Source organism: Leguminivora glycinivorella, chromosome 3 (assembly GCF_023078275.1).
Source record: "Leguminivora glycinivorella isolate SPB_JAAS2020 chromosome 3, LegGlyc_1.1, whole genome shotgun sequence".
NCBI classification, from domain to species: Eukaryota; Metazoa; Arthropoda; class Insecta; order Lepidoptera; family Tortricidae; genus Leguminivora; species Leguminivora glycinivorella.
In genome coordinates this window covers 15,600,484-15,617,734 of record NC_062973.1, presented here as the reverse complement: position 1 = coordinate 15,617,734, position 17,251 = coordinate 15,600,484, and the positions used below count along the sequence as shown (strand labels likewise).

The 17,251-nt window shown below is 39.2% G+C and overlaps 1 protein-coding gene across 1 annotated transcript in view; it reads right to left on the bottom strand.

Moving 5' to 3' along the window:
• The window catches only part of LOC125242569 (disintegrin and metalloproteinase domain-containing protein 10), a 137,003-nt gene that overhangs the window by 48,154 nt on the left and 71,598 nt on the right, over positions 1-17,251 (bottom strand). Inside the window, exons 2-3 of the mRNA XM_048151344.1 lie at positions 15,515-15,714; positions 14,580-14,646 (exon numbers count right to left, since the gene is read on the bottom strand). Coding sequence (XP_048007301.1) covers positions 14,580-14,646; positions 15,515-15,714 — 267 coding nt within the window. The remainder of the gene's footprint in view (positions 1-14,579; positions 14,647-15,514; positions 15,715-17,251) is intronic.

Here is a 17,251-nt window from a genome sequence, read left to right as displayed (position 1 = left end):
CGTCCGATTGACTGCATTTAATTTGTAACGATCATTAATCAGTTGATATCGCAATCAATTAAGAGATTGAGCAAAGTAAAGTAAATGGACGGATAGAAGAAGTATTGAATCAGAATATAATAGTCTTAAAAATACTGTACAATTTTGAGCCTAAATAAAAGCCCATTATCGGTTATTGATAATTATGATTATGTCAGCGATCAACACTTTCTCAACCTTTTCTTACAGCGTTAATGATGATGATGATTTACAACTATAATACAAATTAACATTGTCTACTCTACAGTAAGCTTAGGATAATAATCACAGAACTAAATCAAGATAGAAGGAAAATGCTCGGCGATTAACAGCGAAACCGAGCGTGTAACGTTTTGTGTCGAGCCTATGACGTCACGAGTGTACTTTAGTGATGGGAACGTTGTCGCCGCGTAACCCATTCGATCGATTGTGGAGGTTGCGTGCGGGATGCCCGCCGAAGTTAAAAATATCGGATGTTCATCTTCGTTGTGAAATGAAGTAAGTATATACCTGTATTCGTGTGATGACAAACAATTCACTAGTAGGTATATAATTTGCCTAAGGCCAGGAACAAAGATTTTAGTAGGTAGGTATTAATACTAGTTAATATTTCGTAATATTTTTAAGAAAATCGACCATGCATCTACTCACTTCATTATCCTCATGTTATTTGTTACAACTTTTAGTAATATATAAATATAATTAACCATTAACACATTTTTAGAGTTATTTTTATTCATAATAAATATAGAGCGTATTATGTTTGTATTTGTTTTTCTGCCGACCACAAATTCAACGTTAATACCGTAACTGTAACCTATTTTAAAGTTAAATTTACTTTTCACTCGTACTTTATATGTATAGTTTCATAACAATATAAAAACATAATTATAATTTCCACTGCTTCGCAAAATCGATTTAAATCGAATAAGGAAATCGCAGCATACATGACGATATAGTTCCGTGGTGCACCACTATTCTTAAGTTCGACGTGAGTTCGACGGACAAAATAACAAATCTACCTTCACTTTGTCTCGACAGTTTGAATAGCCTATTTTTATATCGCTTGTTTTAAACGCACGCCAAGTCGGACTCGTCAAATTAAAGCCGCAATGGAAAACTAGTTTGACGGCCGTACGTCAGCTAATGTTTTGATGATAAAAATAGGAAAATCGTGTTTTTTATTTAATAAAAAATATTTTAGGACAAATGGTACTTACCGATGATAGGAAACACTTTGTTTAACACCCTTGCTTTTATTGGTGGTGTTTGAACAGTTAATTATCGAATACCGACCCATTTTGTATTTTTCACTGTATGTCACTCGCGGGCAGCAGTCGGGAGCAGACTGACTTGCGCGGCGAACAATGTTGCTCGCTATTTAACTTTTCCGCACGCGAAGTAGATACACTTTTTCCTTCTATCTTGATTTAGTTCTGTGATAATAATGATACCATTTTGAAAATGTTTTTGTAACATTATCAAAATCATTCGTTAATCATTACCAATAAATCTTTTTTTTCACGTGTAAGTGTAACACGAGCAATAATCAAATACGTAACGGCCAATTTGTACCGTTAAATAAAAATTAGCCATGACACATACCATGGTAATAGTAATGGTACGGTACCAACTCTTATGCGCATGTGTACGTTACGCCTAATCGCGTACGGTCCACGTGTATCCAACTATCCACGCGTGTCAAGCCCATGCCCTATCGTCGCTAATGCAATGAAATGACTCACTGCGCTACTCATGTAACTAGTTTTAGTAGTTTTATAATTGCACCGTAACATGATAGCGGTAGTAAACTAGATTCAGTAACAGTAGATAAAGTTACTAGTTGAGGTGCGACGGAGCGTCGGCGTCGGATGTCATTTGTCTTTGTATCTGCTGTGCCGGTGACGGTTGCGTGTATCGCCCGATAAAGACGACGATACCGTTCGGTATCGGTATGAAGACGTATGATTTGTTTTGGTTGAATGCTTGTATAAAATAAAAGGCTTTAGTCACTCACTAATAGCTTCATTAAGTAAAATAAGTGGCCACTAATACTAACGTATAATAATCGGCATACATCAATTTAGAGACTCTAGTTTCCTTTTAAGGGCCAGTTGCGATACCGCAGCGGAACTGGGAATTCCCATGTGACATGACATACTGATACGGTTTAATGGTGGAACCGACCCTAAACCTGATAATTTTCAGAAGTTGTTAAAAGGCCTTTCTCTAACTATTTTGAAATGATTTTCTACTAAGGGCCAACTGTGCTAAACTCTCCATTTCCATACTCCGGCCTTCGTCCATCTCCACTTTCCGATACAAACAAAGGTTGTTTTACGTGTAAATAAAATTGCAGATTCTCTGAAGAAGAACGACGTATTATTAAGCAATAATATAATTTATTGAAATTAATTTCCATGGAGTACCTAGTCTGTTCATATTCTTTGATGAATACTTTTGCATGTTAAATTGTATCTTGTTATTTAATGCATGTTAATTATAAGATGTAATGTTTTGAAAAGAAGTTGCCCGCCGAGTTTCTTGCCGGTCCCATAGTGGATACCCCCCACCCAACTGAGGGGGGACTGAAATCTTCTCGAGGCTGAGGCGTAGGGTTAGAGCCGGCGTAGCTTTATTTGACGTTCATATGCGCATTGTAATATGCCTACTTGAAAAATAAATATTTCATTTTCATTTCATTTTCATTTTCATTTTCAGAGTTGTCCGTGCAGTTTATCAACGCCAGGGCAGAGGGTTACCGTGTGAAATATTCCCCCCATAGCGGAACCCAGTCACGCAACTAAACCAATACAGCTCATTGTGGCTAGTGGCTTGGTGCATTTGTTTTGCTCTGACAATATGATTAGTTTGACTGCATGCATCCGCATACTCAAACATATCAAACAAAGTTTGTTTGACGTACGTGTGTAATTTTTGTAATAAAACGTCCATGGGACACCGATATAAAGACTGTATCAGACTACTTTACTGAGCCATATTTTTTTTGTTATTTTATGTTTTTATTAAAATTACACACAGGTTTAATTACCTATTTTTCGTATATGTATTCGTCCTGGGAGCTCGAAGGGAAGCATTTGGTTTAGACAAAATTACTCCCCAGAGTACCAAAAAGGACCAACACCAGTCTTGGTAATTTAAAAAAAAATAACCTAATTCAAATTTCAAGTAAGGTTTTATTCAATTCTACAAATTCAAAACATAATGATTTACGACTTTAGGCGTGTGTCATTGTGTCACACATGTATGTAGGTATTAATTAATGCATAAATCTCTCACACGTCAAAACATAGGTCTTGTAATTCCGGTGTGCCTGAAACCACGAAAAAATTACAAAGGCTCGAAAAGTAAATAGGGAGATGTGAAATGCTTTCGTAAACCGCAGGGCACCGAAAATGTTTTCAGTAGAATTTAAGAGCCGCGGTGGCAGAAAAATTCCCGTGTATTGCGGGGCGGGCGTATTTTATTTATCATAGAGTATTTTATTACTTGTCGGAAAATACGCCTGCATTAATCCATGAGAATATTAAAATACGTGGAATAGTAAAATATGTATTCGATGGGAATTCGATTCGACGTATATTTCAAATGATAATGTATTTAAGGGGTCAAGCTAGACTGAACCGAACTTCACTGAACTCGTGGGACATGTATGTCCAGTGGACACATATGACACTTTAGTTAAAAAACCGGCCAAGAGCGTGTCGGGCCACGCTCAGTGTAGGGTTCCGTAGTTTTTCGTATTTTTCTCAAAAACTACTGAACCTATCAAGTTCAAAACAATTTTCCTAGAAAGTGTTTATAAAGTTCTACTTTTGTGATTTTTTTCATATTTTTTAAACATATGGTTCAAAAGTTAGAGGGGGGGGACGCACTTTTTTTTCCTTTAGGAGCGATTATTTCCGAAAATATTAATATTATCAAGAAACGATCTTAGTAAACCCTTATTCATTTTTAAATACCTATCCAACAATATATCACACGTTGGGGTTGGTATGAAAAAAAATATCAGCCCCCACTTTACATGTAGGGGGGGTACCCTAATAAAACATTTTTTTCCATTTTTTATTTTTGCACTTTATTGGCGTGATTGATATACATATTGGTACCAAATTTCAGCTTTCTACTGCTTACGGTTACTGAGATTATCCGCGGACGGACGGACGGACGGACGGACGGACAGACAGACATGGCGAAACTATAAGGGTTCCTAGTTGACTACGGAACCCTAAAAACGTAAAACATAGAAAATATTTCAATTATTTGAAATTAGCCGCCACCCGAAATTGTCCTCATGTCCTGTAGTTAAATTATGTGTTCGTGTGAAAACGAATATGTACTAAAAACATTCACTTGGCATTAGTCAGTTCATGGCAACTTACCTGAGAAGCATTGTTATCACGTACTTAGTCATTACCGTGAAACGATTTGGAGATAATTGGAAACATTCATTTATATGACCAAACAATCTAACAAACATTATACATAATACCGTATCGTAAGTTTGGTAAGGTACAAATACATACATACAATCACGCCTGTATCCCATAAAGGGGTAGGCAGACACATGAAACTACTAAAGCTACAGTGCCACTCTCGGCAAATATGCAGGTACAAATATGCAGTAAAAATATCACATAATTTGACAAGATAATAAACAGATTGGTAATGGTAATAACGAAAGCTTAGAGTACTTTGCTAATATACATACATAACGAAAACCAATAATGTCAATGTATCCAGACTCGGAGGAAATATAGACTGGAGTAGCCTTCATGTTGCGTCTACGTACAAATAATTCTGCCAAGATTCGCGGGAGGTGAGAAAATAACACATGTAAAGGAGTACTCACAAATGCAAAAAATATTATTGTTAATACACACGCACATTATGATAAAAAAATAACACATGCTCATTATGATGCACACAGACATATCACACATGGAAATACTTCGTAGAAACACAGTGTATACGGACACTAAATGCGCACGTGTGTGTCTCAAACTATAGGGATGAGGCAGGCATCGATAACTGAAGTCGATAATAATTAATGAAGCAAATTATAATTTTAATGATGTCGTTGTTTTTTCTAGATCTGTTTAATGTTTGGCACTATTATAATCATATTAAGATTCACTAATGACAATCCTGGGTAGTAGGTATCACGCGGGTGGACTAGCGATGGATAATAGGATTAGTAGGTAAAGAAATATTTGACATTTTGACAAAACATTAATTTATTTTTCCAGACTAACTAATCAACAACGTTTACTGCGGTTGGTGGTACTAAATCATTATAGACAAACTTGGTTAAATAAATAAACTAGAAATGGTTTAGTCTTCATTAACTGTTTTCAATACTGGTTCAAAGTGTAAAGTTTATTAAGTACATGTAATAAAACTCAAATCATTCTCTTTCGGAAAATTGCAAATATATTTCAAATGAATTGTGTGATCAAGGTTTGCAAATCATACTTTTTTATCGATAGTTGGTATTTCATCGACCATGCCCACATCTCTACGACGAAGTCTCGGTCAAATGATTTTTCTAATTTTCAATTTTATTATCCTTGTCAATATTATTATAATATATGCTCTATTCTAATTGAAATTAGGTTAATTCTTACAAAATATATAAATGAAGTCTCGTGGGGAGTGCGTCTTTTTATGAATATATTGATATATAAATATCGACCCTATTGTAAACCACATTAGGTAACTTCTTAAACAGCAAAAAATCGAAGTCTCGTGGGGAGTGTTCGTGACGTAATTTCTACCCACCAACAAATTTCAAATCGATTGCATTCGATCACAAAATCGATATTCGATGACGTATGACAAAAATATTATCATTTAGATAATAAAAACAGTAATATAACAATATTAAAATTACTTAAAAATGGAATATTATGCCATCTTTTTGCAAACTTGAGGTATTTGAGCGCTTATTACAAGTGTTCACAGCACAACGGGCATTTTTAATTACCAGTGATATGTGTCGTGGCGATTCTGTGAATGAGCATGAATCGATTGTGAAATTGTATTTACGTGACTTTATGAACATTTGTTCAAGTTTTTTGGCAGAGGGGTAAGTAACTGAAAGGCTACTCCAGTCTATATTTCCTCCGAGTATCCAGAGTATGAGTTAAGACCCCTGCCACACAAACAGGTAATTTTTATCGGGAAGGAAGCGATCGTCCCCTCATATTTTATGTATGCATTTCCCTTATAGCCCTAACCCATAACATCTAAAATAGTATATATTTGGAATCGAATGGGTACTTAGTCAGTTCTAAAGTTCTGTCACAAAGGTTTTAAGTGATAAAAACTTTATTGACAGATATTTCTTACTATGCATATGCATGGTTTGAAAGCTCGTTTCATATTGAATAAATTGCAATATTACTTAAAGTACTTTGCTGTCGCAGTTTCGCGTGGTTCCTTGTAACATCTGAAAATTTGGTAAAAAAAACAAGTCAAGAAACACGCGACCTCTTCCGGACGTTTTTATTTTTTATTTATTTTTGGTTGGCTTAATATGCTTTAATGATACTTATTATAAACGCTGGGTCTTTTATCTTTAAGTTTGTATATGATTTTCGTGAATTAAATGGACAATATTGCTACTGTACAACGTTTTGTTGCACATTCCCGTTGATGATTGTGAAATCTAAGCGTTTTACTGAAAAGTACCCAAGTTCTAAAGGTTACTAGCAGACTTAAAGATTTCTAGGAAAATGAAATACCAGTAATTCAATATGCCCAAATTCAGAGAACTCATACTAAAAAAATAATTATTTTATTTGGCTAATGTAACAATGTTTTTTTCATCCTTTTGCGAAGTCTAATTTTCCGCGTGCTGACGTCTATCGACAAACTCAAAGTAATCAAGGATTCTTAAAAATCACGATCTACATTTTCGATCGTTTATATCACATTTTAATAAGTATAAAACAGGTTTTGATATCATGTATTTTTTATTGAATAAAAACCTTTATATACAATTTTATCAGTTAAAGCATTTGTGACAGAACTTTAGGACCGACTAAGTAGTTACGAGTATTTGTTTAGCTTTTTGGCTGGCACTGTACTGGCGATAAAATAATATAACTCAAAATGTTGCTACTCCAGAACAGATGTGTGTTCCTGTTAAGAGGAATAATTAATGTGATGCGACTCCGACATTAAGCAAGATTGTGCTCGCTCCGAATCGTTCAAGCATCCGAGCTTTGATAACGGTCGCATTCGGACACATCTGCGTTTACAGCGACGACTGGTCGTAGGGCCTGTATGCATAATCGCGACTGGGTAGCAAAGTGCATAGAGCCGGTGTAAGTAGGGCGACGAACTGCGATCGATGCCGCTACGCCCTCCGCACAAGTTTATCCATTCGCACTGTTCCAAACTTTCGCGATCATAACCACACCGGTGCGATGCCTCGGCAATACTTGTAAACACGAACTCTTTGGAACCCAAGGGATATGATAACCAAATTATGATTTCGCTTGGTTGTCTTCGATCGAATGAATAACGCAAGCACACAAACAAGTCACCCCTATATGTAACGGACGTATTATACGTCCACATCCACGAGGCCGTGACAACAGTCAAACGGTTATCAAGTTATCGACGAACATTCAGCAATCGCAGCCACGATGGGGGCCCAAATCAATATCTAATTATACGAGTACGGCTGGCATGCCTTGCATTGCACGAGATGAGTGTAACCATTAAAATAAAATAAAAAAAAAATAAAAAATAAAAAAGCCATTTATTCCTTAATATCAATATAAAAATAGATACAAAGTTTGTGGATAATGCATGCATTATTATAACATTTCAGTTCAATTTCTTAATAAATTATTTATAAATGAATTTTAATTTTAATTTAGTACATTATGTCATCAATATCATCATCATATTATCATCATTATATTATTAGTATGAAATGTATTATACAATATAAAAATAAATAAATAAGATTTAAAATTTCAGTTACGTTCCAGATATTAAGGACCTCTCTCGAGTATAGGCCTCCTCCAATTGTTTCCATTTGTCCCGTATTTTTGCTGTTTCTATCCAGTGTTGTCCTGCTACTTTTTTAATTTCATCTGACCACCTTTCTAATGGTTTTCCTTGTCCTCGTTTTCCCACTGGCCCCGGCCATCCTGTCACTATCTTTGTCCACTTGTTGTCATCCATTCTTGTAACATGACCGGCCCATCGCCATTTCAATTTTTTGCAGTATGTCAGAGCATCAATTATCTTAGTTTTTTGCCTTATATCAGTGTTTTTTTGTCTATCAATTCGTCTTATATTTAGAATGCTCCGCTCCATGCTTCTTTGGCACGTGTTTATTTTATTTCTTGTGTATGTGTTGAACAACCACGTCTGGCAGCCATAAGAAAGGCAAGGTAAGATGCAGGAATCCAGAATTTTCTTTTTCAGAGTCAGTGGCAGGTTTGATTTTAGAGCAGGGACCGGCCCGCTATCCCTTATACGGGGTTTTGTATGGGTATTTCGTTAGGCTTAACTTACCCTACCCTTTTGACGCGATACCCTTTCATTTTGCTTTTAAAGCCCTAACGAAAGCGCTTACCTAAAATAGCCCAATACCCTTTCAAAACCCTTATCATCGGCTCAGCCTAACGCCATAAGGGTAAGCCTTATATTGGGTTTTATTTGCTTTCCCTTATAGCATATCGTGCGAGTTTAAATCCTCTACCTCGCTCATAAAGCACACATTACTCCGAACGAAATAACATACGATCGTTACCTACGGTGGCACTGTGTGTGATATTTGCGCGTTTCTGTTTGATGGAAACGGCTGTAGATAAAATAAGGTTCAATTTTCAATACCAAATACTTATAGTTATGATAGGCTCCTTCTTTGCTCAGGTGTAACACAGGCAAACGCTGATTTTTAGGGTTCCGTAGTCAACTAGGAACCCTTATAGTTTCGCCATGTCTGTCTGTCCGTCCGTCCGTCCGTCCGCGGATAATCTCAGTAACCGTTAGCACTAGAAAGCTGAAATTTGGTCCCAATATGTATATCAATCACGCCAACAGAGTGCAAAAATAAAAAATGGAAAAACAAATATTAGAGTACCCCCCCTACATGTAAAGTGGGGCTGATAATATTTTTCATTCCAACCCCAACGTGTGATATATTGTTGGATAGGTATTTAAGAATGAATAAAGGGTTTACTAAGATTGCTTTTTGATAATATTAATATTTTAATATAACGGAAATAATCGCTCCTAAAGAAAAAAAAAGTGCGTCCCCCCCCCTCTAACTTTTGAACCACAAGTTTAAAAAATATGAAAAAAATCACAAAAGTAGAACTTTGTAAAGACTTTCTAGGAAAATTGTTTTGAACTTGATAGGTTCAGTAGTTTTTGAGAAACATATGGAAAACTTCGGAACCCTACACTGAGCGTGGCCCGACACGCTCTTGGCCGGTTTTTTTTATCGGACTTGTCTTGATGAGTACCCGAAGTCTAGCTGATGCTGAACCCCGGCTGCACCTAGGGGAACTCGGGTTTAGTGTAATACAGGCAAACGCTGATTTCGTCATCGGACTTGTCTTGATGAGTACTCGAGTGAGCAGTACCCGAAGTCCAGCTGATGCTGAACCCTGGCTGTACCTAGGGGAACTCGGGTTTAGTGTAACACAGGCAAACGCTGGTTTCGACATCGGACTTGTCTTGATGAGTACTCGAGTGAGCAGTACCCGAAGTCCAGCTGATGCTGAACCCTGGCTGCACCTAGGGGAACTCGGGTTTAGTGTAACACAGGCAAACGCTGTTTTCGTCATCGGGCTTGTCTTGATGAGTACTCGAGTGAGCAGTACCCGAAGTACAGTTGATGCTGAACCCTGACTGCACCTAGGGGAAATCGGGTTTAGTGTAACACAGGCAAACGCTGTTTTCGTCATCGGACTTGTCCTGATCAGTACTCGAGTGAGCAACACCCAAAGTCCAGCTCATGCAGAACCCTGGCTGCACCTAGGGGAACTCGGGTTTAGTGTAACACAGGCAAATACTGTTTTCGTCATCGGACTTGTCTTGATGAGTACTCGAGTGAGCAGTACCCGAAGTCCAGTTGATGCTGAACCCTGACTGCACCTAGGGGAAATCGGGTTTAGTGTAACACAGGCAAACGCTGTTTTCGTCATCGGACTTGTCCTGATCAGTACTCGAGTGAGCAACACCCAAAGTCCAGCTCATGCAGAACCCTGGCTGCACCTAGGGGAACTCGGGTTTAGTGTAACACAGGCAAATACTGTTTTCGTCATCGGACTTGTCTTGATGAGTACTCGAGTGAGCAGTACCCGAAGTCCAGTTGATGCTGAACCCTGACTGCACCTAGGGGAAATCGGGTTTAGTGTAACACAGGCAAACGCTGTTTTCGTCATCGGACTTGTCCTGATCAGTACTCGAGTGAGCAACACCCAAAGTCCAGCTCATGCAGAACCCTGGCTGCACCTAGGGGAACTCGGGTTTAGTGTAACACAGGCAAACGCTGTTTTCGTCATCGGACTTGTCTTGATGACTACTCGAGTGAGCAATACCCAAAGTCCAGCTGATGCTGAACCCTGGCTGCACCTAGGGGAACTCGGGTTTAGTGTAACACAGGCAAACGCTGTTTTCGTCATCGGACTTGTCTTGATGAGTACTTGAGTGAGCAGTACCCGAAGTGTAGCTGATGCTGAACTCTGTTTGCACCTAGGGGAACTCGGGTTTAGTGTAACACGGGCAAACGCTGTTTTCGTCATTGGACTTGTCTTAATGAGTATTTGGGTGAGCTGTATCCGAGATAAAGCTGATGCTGAAACCTGGCTGTATCTAGGGGAACTCGGGTTTGGTGTAACATAGGCAAACTCTGTTTGCGTCATCGGACTTGTCTTGACGAGGACTTGGGTGTGCAATAGCCAAGACAGCGTTGTAGCTGGGCCCTGGCGGTATCTAGGGCAACTCTGGTTTCGGTGCATTATAATATAGAAATATTTCATGCAATGTCAAGTTAGGCATAAAACATAATATTAACTGAACAAAAATCCTACCAGAAGTGAATATTAACATCAAGTAGTTAGAACAAATTTATTAATTTGCCATACATAAAACACTTTATTTATGTCTAAAAAAATACGTATGTATATCCATTTGAATATCAAAATTAAGTACAGTCGATTTCACTAATAGTAACACAGGGAATAAAGAGAATACTGGAGTTCCAAGCGTCCATAGACTGCGGTAACTATTTTCTGTTTCAAACGATCTTCATAGAATTCACAACAATCAACAGAAATAGTTTGACAGATTCTATGGTACTACTCAACTCAACCAAGTAGCAGTCATAAAGACGAGTCTAAGATATTTTACACGAAACATACTATGAACAGAAAACAGCGTTTATTTATATTGCACCGAACCTGAGTTCCCCTAGGTACCACCAGGTCTCAGCTACAGCACTGGCTTGGGTACTGCGCACCCAAGTCCTCATAAAGGCAGGGCCTATAACGGAAACCGGGTTTGTCTATGTTGCACCAAACCTAAGTTCCCCTAGGTACAGCCAGAGTTCAATATCAGCTTTACCAGTACTCATCAAGACAAGTCCGCTGACAAAAACAGCGTTTACCTATGTTGCACGAAACCCGAGTTCCCCTAGGAATAGCCAGGGTTCAGCATCAGCTCTACCTTCGTTACTGCTCACTCAAGTACTCATCAAGACAAATCCGATGACGAAAACAGCGTTTGCTTATGTTGCACGAAACCCGAGTTCCCTTAGGAATAGCCAGGGTTCAGCATCAGCTCTACCTTGGTTACTGCTCACTCAAGTACTCATCAAGACAAGTCCGATGACGAAAACAGCGCTTGCCTATGTTACTCCAAACCCGCGTTCCCCTAGAAATATTCAGGGTTCAGCATCAGCTCTACCTTGGTTACTGCTCACACAAGTACTCACCAAGACAAGTCCGGTGAAGAAAACAGCGCTTGCCTATGTTACTCCAAACCCGCGTTCCCCTGGGAAAAGCCAGGGTTCAGCATCAGCTCTACCTTGGTTACTGCTCACTCAAGTACTCACCAAGACAAGGCCGGTGAAGAAAACAGCGCTTGCCTATGTTACTCCAAACCCGCGTTCCCCTGGGAAAAGCCAGGGTTCAGCATCAGCTCTACCTTGGTTACTGCTCACTCAAGTACTCATCAATACAAGTCCGATGAAGAAAACAGCGTTTGCCTATGTTGCACGAAACCCGAGTTCCCTTAGGAGTAGCCAGGGTTCAGCATCAGCTCTACCTTGGTTACTGCTCACACAAGTACTCATCAAGACAAGTCCGATGACGAAAACAGCGCTTGCCTATGTTACTCCAAACCCGCGTTCCCTTAGGAATAGCCAGGGTTCAGCATCAGCTCTACCTTGGTTACTGCTCACTCAAGTACTCATCAAAACAAGTCCGATGACGAAAACAGCGCTTGCCTATGTTAAACCAAACCCGCGTTCCCCTGGGAAAAGCCAGGGTTCAGCATCAGCTCTATCTTAGGAACTGCTCACCCAATTAACTCATCAAGGCGAGTTGGATGACGAAAACGGCTTGTTTTTATGTTGGCAATTAACGTTTTCAATGTGTAATGTTAATGGTTAATTGTATTGATTTTCGGCCAACACTGTATATTTACATGCATACATACATATTTACATAATTATATTCATACATACATACCTACATACATTCATACATACCTACATACATTCATACGTACGAACGTACATACTGATCTATGGGCGACGATGATCATTTACCATCAGGCGATCCATCACTTCCTTGTCTCCCAGTTCATTAAAAATAATTTCTAGCCGTGTTCTACTTTTATCCAACGAAAACATGTTTCGTTGCAAAATTAAAAATGGGGCGCATAGTGCGGAGTGGCAACAGCGCATTTTCCTTCCTGTTCTTACAATAGCTTAGATTCATAATCCTGTCTCTTTTACGCAAGGCTCGACTACGCTTTAACAAAAGGGAAAGCCTTATAAATAGCGCTTAAAATAAGGGTAACCCTTATTAAAGGCTTGCAAGCCGTATCGGATAGCGCTAAGCCAATGCACAGGGCTAGCTTTATTGTTTTGCTTAGTTTTTTGTAAGGGCTAGTCAAATGAATGGGCTTGCAGTTCGAAAGGGAGAGTCTCTCGATTGGGTCGTCCTTACGTTAGGGATTCCCAATGAAAGGCTTGTAGCGCGGAAGGGGTTGTCCGGTCCCTGTTTTAGAGGTTCTCGGTATGTCCAGTATTTATTCCAGGATATTTTAACACGTCTATCTATTTCATCCAGATGTCGGGTTTTTTTGAAGGATATCTGTTTACCAAGGTAGATGTAGTTTTCTACATAGTCGAGACTTTTATTATTCACTATGATAGAATCCCGATGGTGGTTTGTCATCACTTTTGTTTTGAGTGTAACCATTATTTACATAATTCTAAAAGATATTTCGTACCTACACACACCATCAATTTCGTTTAGACATTTGAAATGTTTTGAATTCCTCTAAAGAATTTGATTTACATTTCGAAATTAGGACAATGTCGGGGAAAATTTACCTAGAGAGTAGAGTAATAATTTACATAGCTTCTGTAGGTAGCAAAGGTAAGCTCTTGGCGAGCTGCACTGCCGCGCGGTTCCATCCGTCTGCCGACATTAAAAGTCGAGTGGCCGCCGAAAGCTCGGAAAGCTCCCAATTAGCCGGGACTTTGACGCCATCCCGACAGTAATTGCAAAAAGAAATATGTTTTAGTGCTATCTAGCCATTATTAATGTTCAAAACGAGAGATCGGCCCGCTCAATTATACACGGGCGGGACGGGCAGATGCGAGCCGAGCGGTGTTTGACTCCTGTTTGATTAAAGAGAAACACAATCGCGAGCGACGTGCTCCGAGCGGGACTTATTAAATTTTCTCTGGGGGCGAGTCAAACAATGGCGCTATATGCGAGTTGTAGATAACGTCGGTGTTCGCAGTGTTCTCACAATGGGTGCTGCGCCCGACGCCCGACCACCGCACACCACCTACAAACTTCGACTCCTTGTCGGCGACTTTACGATCTGCACTAGGTATACTGCATGAGTTATTTTAATTATACTCATTGTCACGAGTGGGGTATCATTATACGCGTTATATGTAATTCGAGACAATGGTTCCCACATAAAGTTCTGTTGGAGTTGTGGACAGGTTAGAAGTTACGGGCATAGCGTTCTACAAACTTCATTTGTGGTGTATCATAACTGAATGTTTCTTATGAGAGTTATGAGATGAGTATAAGGACATTAAGAATCCGAATGCTATAGAAAAGTACATTTTGGTCATAGTCGCGAAGGGATTTTAATATTTGAAATTACTTTGCAGTATGTATGCAGTTGTTATAAATGCGTAGTTACTGTATACACCTAGTGAAGTTCTCAATTAGAATATTTGCGTCCTCGCACATAATCTCTCACCAAGGACTTGGCTTGCTTTATTGTTTTATAACAGAATATTGTATGCTTACCAGCCAATTCCCCGTGATATATGTGCGACGTGTCGACATTGTGTATTTGCCCCTGTGAGCCCTCCACCTGAAACAACGGAAAATTCATTAAAATTATTTACGGTAGCCAAGCAACCGCAATATCGTGTAGAGGAACAATTTCCAAAACTATTTTCAATTTAGTATTCCAGCTCTGTTCTGCCCTAAATCCTGTACGTGAAGCTGAAGCATAGGTTAATTAAATGTTTATACCTGACATCAACTGACATGTAACTTGGCGTTATCAATAAACTATTGTATTGTATTGTATTGCATTATCTACATTCTTTATGCTGCAAGTAACTATCAGCTGCAGATAAATGCAAATAGTTTTAAAATATGCAGTAAGCAACTTATGACTTTTCGCAGAGTAATTTGCAAGCTCAGTATAAGTTGTCGTGTACCCTCTCCTATTAAGCTAATGTAAAGACGATATTTCGTGTCAAATATCATAGTTCTATTTCAAGGGGAATTTACATTTTGCGTTCATTGACTGTGGAAAAATATACTTAGGTTACCAATCCGCCGTATTATTTTTCTTCACAACCTCAGTGGACTGCAGACCTATTAAGTACCTACCTATTAATTTCGGCCCGATTTCTCTAGACAGATGGACTGACGCCCGTTCGTCAAAGTTCTTTGACGGGTCAGTCAAAATCTTTGAGTTTGCTGTACGCGCCGAACATGAGCCGCAGGTCGGCCGGGCGCGTCTGTGGCACACTTTGCCGCACACTTGCGACTGCCATGAGATCGCTAGTAGCGTGTCCAAAAGCGGACAGGTTCCGCCGTAACCGCAGGTGAAACCGCTTGCCGTGCGCGCGGAACTTGAGAAGCAGGTCGGCGGGCGCGTCTGTGGCACACTTTGCCGTTGCTGCACACTTGCGACTGCCATGAGATCGCTAGTAGCATGTACTAACCTGCAGGTCCTCGTGGAAGGCGGATAGGTCCCGCCGCAGCCGCAGGTGGAACCGCTTGCCGTGCGCGCGGAACTTGAGCCGCAGGTCGGCGGGCGCGTCTGTGGAGCGTCGAGCGCGCGTGTGCTGCTCGTGCAAGTCGCTCGCGTCGTAGTCGAGCGGCTCATAGTATGTGATGTATTCGCTTAGTTCGCGACGGGTTGCTGCAACAAAAGAAAATAACATTAAACACGTGTACTTATTAATATACAACGACGTTATAGGGATATAAAGATGTCTTCTGTTACTAGAGGAAAAGGAAAAAACATCGAACTATAAAATCAATAATAGCCTTTCTTTGTGACTTAATTGAAAACCGTCAACAATAGTCAACACGACCATAGCGAGTAATGTATACAATTCCTCCATTCGTTTGCAATGTTTGCATACACACTCTAAACTACCAATAACATATCCCCTCGTAAAGCAGAACTAAAACTAAACTCGCTTGAAACGTGTCACCGGCAGTCCACGAGGCCCAGTTGAAAGGCTTAAGGCAAAACAATCTGAACTGGAACACTGACTTCGTTGACATTCAGCCAGCACGCGAGGAAGGCATTGATCACGTTTTTAATTTGTAAGACAACAGGTACGATAACAGCAAACAAAAACCACCCGCGCAAAAAGTATACGCGAAAGCTTTTAATCTTAACTAGATTTTTTCTTTCCTAAATTAAGAATGAAAGTACGGCGGGTAAAGTAGAACAAAAGGGATGCCACGGACAAAGTAGATTTAAAAAACTTTCCGACTCAGTTACATAGTTAGATACCGTAGAAAAACACGAGTTTCAATGTAATTTTGATGAACAATAAATACCTACTCCTATGGATTTAAATTTTGAACGTAGAACGCATTTTTATTTAAGTAGGTCAATTGAGCACCAGTAAATCTGAATTCGTGCCCCGCCTGCTTCACATTTCACTCAAATTACCTAATAACGATTTCGCTACCGATTTTGTAAGTTGAAAGCGTAACGAAAGCACCCTGAAAATTAGGTGATTATTTATGCTACAATTACTGATTAAAAAGAATATACAGAAATTTACTTCAGATTTTAACTTCTAGAGAAAATATTTTTCTCATCAAATTATATTTTACTGACTAAAGAAAGTATGAGCAAATTATGTTTAAGCCGCTTTCAGGATTTAATAAAACAATAAACAAAGCCTTGGTAGATGTGTGAAGACTGTAAAGTCAGTCCACTAGTATCGATACTATCTAGGCTGCAGTCACAAAGCCCCATCTCTCTTTATATCGATCGTGGACAGGGAATGCTCCCAGGATCCCCGGTACAGTCAGTACCGGGAAAGCCTAGTCTAGCAAAGTATCTAAGATAGAAGAAAGTATTTTTTAGGAATCCCGGTTCTTACCCAGTACGGGAATCTCAGTCATAGTCCTAAGACTTATACCGGTACCGTATATTCCCTATATAGGATCTCTGTCATTTGTTTGCTGCCAGATGAATAACAAAATTTATACGGATATTAAGAAATACAATTGTGTTTCATGATTTTGTAAACAATTAAACAGATACTGGCAGCTGTCAAGTGTCACCCTATAACAAGATGGATATAATAGCAAATATATCTAGATAGTAATTGAAAAGTAAGCAATGTGCCAGATAAGATAACAAAATAAACATGTTATCTAAGGCTTTCTTATTTATCTACTGAGTGTGATGTGCTGAACTGATGTAATTA